At 48.0% G+C, this 5,185-nt stretch overlaps 1 protein-coding gene across 1 annotated transcript; it reads right to left on the reverse strand.

The window, feature by feature from the left end:
• Positions 1-766: 766 nt before the first annotated feature.
• CRYAA (crystallin alpha A) lies at positions 767-3,214 on the reverse strand. The gene is made up of 3 exons (XM_042867959.1): positions 2,717-3,214; positions 1,656-1,778; positions 767-976 (listed from the first exon to the last, which is right to left on the reverse strand). Exons 1-3 carry the CDS (start codon positions 3,212-3,214, stop codon positions 767-769), a joined length of 831 nt encoding a protein of 276 aa, XP_042723893.1.
• Between the last annotated feature and the right edge of the window lie 1,971 nt (positions 3,215-5,185).

Below are 5,185 nucleotides of genomic sequence, written 5' to 3' on the forward strand. Positions count from 1 at the left end.
CTACACTAGAATTACAGCGAGGGCAGGAGCAAGGGTGTGATACACACAGGCTGGGGAGAGTTTGGTGCGGTCTGAAGCCTCTGCAGAGCGGTGAGCCCCCTCTCTCCCCACTGCTAAGACACTGGAAAGACGCACTTGTCCTTGTGTCAGATGTCCCTAAGGAAGTGACAGGCTGGTGGTGTGAACAGACACACTGAAACACTTTGCTGAGAAAAAATATATGCTGTGACCCTCAAACGTAACACATTATTATCTGTCCTGTGGTTGCAAGGAACATGTGGTACATTTATCGCACATACGCAGTATCCCAGTGTGGGGCTTGGCTTGGCCAAGTTGCGCTTTTTGGAGTAACCAGTTAACTGTGTGGGACAGAAAAAGTCTCTGGGGCTTCTACCCCACTCCAAGTCCCACTACAAGCATTTGTGCACCAGGAGATGGTGTTACTCGTGCACTCCTTCCTTCCTGGTGGTGGTTGTGGACTACTGCACCAGAGGAAGACCCTTTCAGCAACTGCAATGGCATGGCAGTGTGTGAAATCCATGCCATCCTGACAGCATGAATTGCAGGTTTAAGCCTCAAAGTCCACCAGCCGTTCACCCAGCACCTCATTCCATACAAGGGGAGAAAGTAAACATATGGGAGAGAAAAAAAGAAGAAAAAAAAAAACAAACAACAGAACAAACCCCTCTAGGTATTCACTGATATCTACACAATGGCTCTAGGAGTGAGACCTGCAGCCAGTGGCAGCCTGCGTACCGCAGAGGGTTTAGGAGGAAGGTGCAGAGGTGGGCTTTTCCTCCCGGGACACAGGGATGGGCCTCTCGCTGTGGCTGGGGTCCATATTGGAGGGGACCTTTGGGCCCGAGAAGGTCAGCATGCCATCACTGGACAGGGAACAGGTGATGGCAGACTGGTCCACATTGGCAGGCAGGCGGTACCGGCGGTGGAACTCACGGGAGATGTAGCCGTGATCATCCTGACATGTAGACAAGAGGAGAAAGCCCTGTCAGAAGCCCCTGGAGGCCACCCTTCCGTGCTGTTGACCAGAAGTGGTCTGCATTGAACCTGGTGTGACCTGAGACCTTACTCAGGGCATCTCCACTTTTTGTTTTATCTTTCAGGTTTGTAGGATCAGGTGTCCCCTCATGACACACTGCAGCCTCCAGAAAGTTCAGGAGAAGAATTAACCCCCTCACTAATATAACTCACTTTTCAACACCCACCAATATTTCCATAACATACATGTTAAAAGTACGTTTGCAAGCCTGAGGCATTTGGTTGTTTTGTTTTGCTTTTCTCTTCCAGATCAGCATATGAATTCCCTGTTTCCCCTAATAATTCTAGCTTATAAAAACTCATCCATTATTCGGTGGCAACACCGAATAATACTCTTCTTCGGGCCTGGTGTTATTAGTGAACAATGCACATTGTCATCTGATGGTTATGGAAGATGATGGCCAAACATAAACAAAGGAGAGCTGGATTATTTCATTACTGCCATCAGATCAGATCTGGGCTCCATCAGAGCTGGATATGCCAAGCATGACAATTTGTAACTCCTCTTTTTTTTCTTTCTTCCCTTGGGTAATGTTGGAAAGAAATAAAACAGAGCTTGATTTCCCAGTTGCTTAATCACCCTGCTTACTTCCACTTACCTGTCTTTCACTGTGCTTGCCGTGGATTTCCACAAAGTCATCAATAATCTTCACGCTCAGATCTTCAGGAGAGAAGTGTTTTACATCCAGCATGATTGTAAACTTGTCCCGGTCAGACCTCACCTGAAAGGAACATTGTTAGCAATTAAGACCCAGGCTTTACACACAAAGGCTGCATCAGCCTCAAAAGCCAACAGCTTTACGGTTCTCTCTAATGGGGCTACAGGCCAGGCTGTATCCACAGCCCGCCAGTCTCAGAAGGAGTCTTCCTTCCCAGGGCGGAGAATGAGGCATCAGGGACTCTGGGGGTCTTTGCAGCACCTTTTCTTTTGCCATGGGCAGATGCATCTTTTCTTGCCGCTATTCTTTTGTCAGGCACCCCTTTGATTGCACTTAGAAATTTGCCAGATGCACTGAGCATTTGTGCTCAGCAGCAAGAGGGGATTAAAATTAATGCTCTGTGACAGCATGTGTTTTGTCCTTTCAGCAATTTAGAATGTCTTTGTGGTTTCAGCTCTGTAGCTAGTTTCTGGGAGGAAACCAGTGGGCTAGAGAAAGCCCCAGTCCCTGAGCTTCAGACTACAGCCTTCACCGCTCCTCATGCGCTTGGAGAACTGCTCCTAGGTCCTCCAGTGCATACTGGCAAAAACTGAGGAGCTGCATAGCAGAGAAGGGGGCTGAAGAAACTCCTGCTTGTGCTCGCCAATGTCCTCTCTAATGCGGCGCCCAGCTCGTGGTTGCTTATTCCAGGAGAAGCTCGGTCCCTCCCTTACCAAAGAGCTGACAGCTGTGAGGGCAACACAGGCAGCCTGGTATGTGATGTGATGAACGGTAGGGAGTCAAACAACTTTCCATTGCTTGAAGGGCAGCCTTCTCCCAAGCCAGGGACCTGGGCTCCCAGAAGGGGCAGGAGGCTGGCTATGGCAGCCCAGGCTGAGTCTGACGGCCCGAGCACAGGGCTAAAGCTTCTGCCCCACTCCAGAAAACACTGGGCAGAGAGAAGCCAGCAGAGGTGTGGAGAAGGAGAGGAAGGCAAAGGAGGGGGCGGTAAGGAGCCTTACCTCTGAAATGCCCGACTCCAGCACGCTGCGGAACAGGGACTGCCGGTAGTAGGGGCTGATAGTGGAGGAGAACAAAGGCAGGAGATCGTACTCCAGGAGACCCTCTCCAAAAAACTGGTCGAACAAACGGCTTGGAATCAGGGGTCCCAGGGCGCGTTTGAACCAGGGGTGCTGGATGGTAATGTCCATATTTGCTGCTGCTATGTCTTGTTCTAAAAGGAGAGCGTGGGAGCCGTGCAACCGCTTGGAGGACAGCGATGCCTTTGCTGGCCTGCACAGTGCAGCCCGGGGAAGGCTGCCCCTATATATACCGATCTCGCAGAATGAAGGCATTAGTGGGATTTCTCTGGAAAGACATGATCTCACGACGAAGGCAACGTGGTCAGCAGAAATGCGGAGACTGACCTGGGGATGACAGTCTGGTGGGAACCAGCGCCAGATCTCCTGGAGGGATGCTGCCAGGCTGTGATGCATGAAATGGTTTCTGCCCAGGGGCATCGGCACGTCTTCTGGATGAACAAGAGCTGCCAGGCAGATTCTAAGGGATGGATGGGGAGGAGGCCCCTTCTGCGGGTCTTTGCCCCCGGCCCTTGGCTTTGTGCCTATGTGCTTTTGTTTCTGTCATCTCTTGAAGCGGAGTCTGCTCAAAATACAAAATAATTTTCTTCCAAGAGAAGAAAAAAAGGTCTAACTTGAGTTTGTAAAAGGGGCAATTTTTGCAGTGTGCTATAAAGTGTATCTGATAAATCTGGGCAGGGATCCTCCAGCAAGTTCCCCATGTGGAGCAAGGATGGGCTAGTGGGAGCCCCCATGGGCTGTGCTTCTCTCAGCAATAACAACCAGCAGAAGGAGAACAGCCACTTACCTGCATACCAGCCACACAAGGAAGCTCAGCAATATCCAGCATCCACCCATGGCCGAGGATTGATCCAGAATCAGAGCATGTGTGTTCTCAGTGCACAGGTGGGAATGCGCTGTTGAGAGAAAAAGAGAAAATCTCTCTTCACCTAAATTTCATCTAAAATGCAGTATATTAAGATGCAAATATTTGAATAATATTCATGGATTTATGTATTAAGTTTCACCTGGACATATATTTTCATGGATCTCCCTAGAACTGGTTATGTCTATTTTGTCTTTGATAGGCATTTTTCTTTTTTGTGGGCAAAACTGTTTTATTGCACTCTACAACTCCCTGAAAGGATGTTGTAGTGAGGTGGGGCTCAGTCTCTTTTCCCAGGTAACAGTGATAGGACAAGAGGGAATGGCTTCAAGTTGCACTGGGGAGGTTCAGGCTGGATATTAGGAAAGATTTCTTCTCTGAAGGAGTAAGAAGGTATGCTCAGAGAGGTGGTGGAGTCACCATCCAGAGATGTTAAAAAAGCATGGAGGTGTGGCAGTGAGGGACACAGTTGGTGGGCATGGGGATGATGGGTTGACAGATGATCTTAGCGGTCTTTTCCAACCTTAATGAATCTGTGATTCTATGCAAATACTTCACTGAAGCATAAATGTCATTCTTTTTCCATTGTAGGCTTCCAACTGTCTCTCTGCCTTGAGGCAACAAGTGGTCTCATGAGACTCATCACATCTAACTTTCAGCAGGCTAAAACTTAGGCATCCAGTGTAAATGAGTTGTCTGGGCTCCCTGTTCAGTCAGTGAAGAGAGAAAGATGCCTCCAAATGTCTTGTGCTATACTGTGAATAGCTAGAAAAGGTGAAATGAGGCATCCTTCAGTGCTGCCCACATCTCCACTGAGTTAAAAAGTAATTCTAATTCCAACCTCTTTCTGGACAACCAGAGCTGGTGAGATTAATCCCATACAGTCTGACTTACACTTCTCAGAAGAAAACTATGTCTGGGAATACAAAGAGTGAAAGAGAAGTCATAAACTCCATTGGTGCTATATTAAATAGTTTGGAGAGAGGAGAAAGCAACGATTTTGCACTTATTCAGGGGACCAGGATGCACAGTCTTTATGCATCATTATCACCTACTGAGCAAAAGCAGTGAGACTTGTTTGTGTTCCCATAAGAGGAACACACTGAAGCATACATTCAAGGGTGTGTACCCAAAAGCCATGCATCAAAGACGAGACCCTCTCAAAGCCCATTGCAAATTTCAAATGTAAGTACAACTCAAAAAGCCTCACTGTAGGATTTGCTGTCTAGCTTATTTTTAAAAGAATCCCTTCCTAAGCTATTATGAATAAATGACAGCACATGAGACACATAGTGAAGGCCAAGACGTTGCCCAGGACAATTAGCAGAAATCCTAGATCAGGTTTCTGAGTAAAGCAGGCTCCAGTAACCAAGCACATTACTTGCTTGTTTCCAGCTGCCTCTAGCTTGGATGCATGGCTGACCCTCACCTGTCAGTTTCTGGGTGAAACCAGCGCTACTGGTAAGCACAGTGCAAGCCCAGCACGAAAAGGAAAAGAACATTGAAGTGACCGGTCAAGCGTAACT

Source organism: Lagopus leucura, unplaced genomic scaffold (assembly GCF_019238085.1).
Source record: "Lagopus leucura isolate 7727_CA_CO unplaced genomic scaffold, USGS_WTPT01 Super-Scaffold_100001, whole genome shotgun sequence".
NCBI classification, from domain to species: Eukaryota; Metazoa; Chordata; class Aves; order Galliformes; family Phasianidae; genus Lagopus; species Lagopus leucura.

Excerpts from the sequence above, each read along its gene's own strand:
- CRYAA (XM_042867959.1), bottom strand. The coding sequence starts at position 3,214 with ATGCCCCTGGGCAGAAACCATTTCATGCATCACAGCCTGGCAGCATCC. Across the intron at positions 1,779-2,716 it reads TGGAGTCGGGCATTTCAGAG|GTGAGGTCTGACCGGGACAA; the intron begins GTAAGGCTCCTT and ends TGTTCCTTTCAG. Across the intron at positions 977-1,655 it reads GCAAGCACAGTGAAAGACAG|GATGATCACGGCTACATCTC; the intron begins GTAAGTGGAAGT and ends TCTACATGTCAG.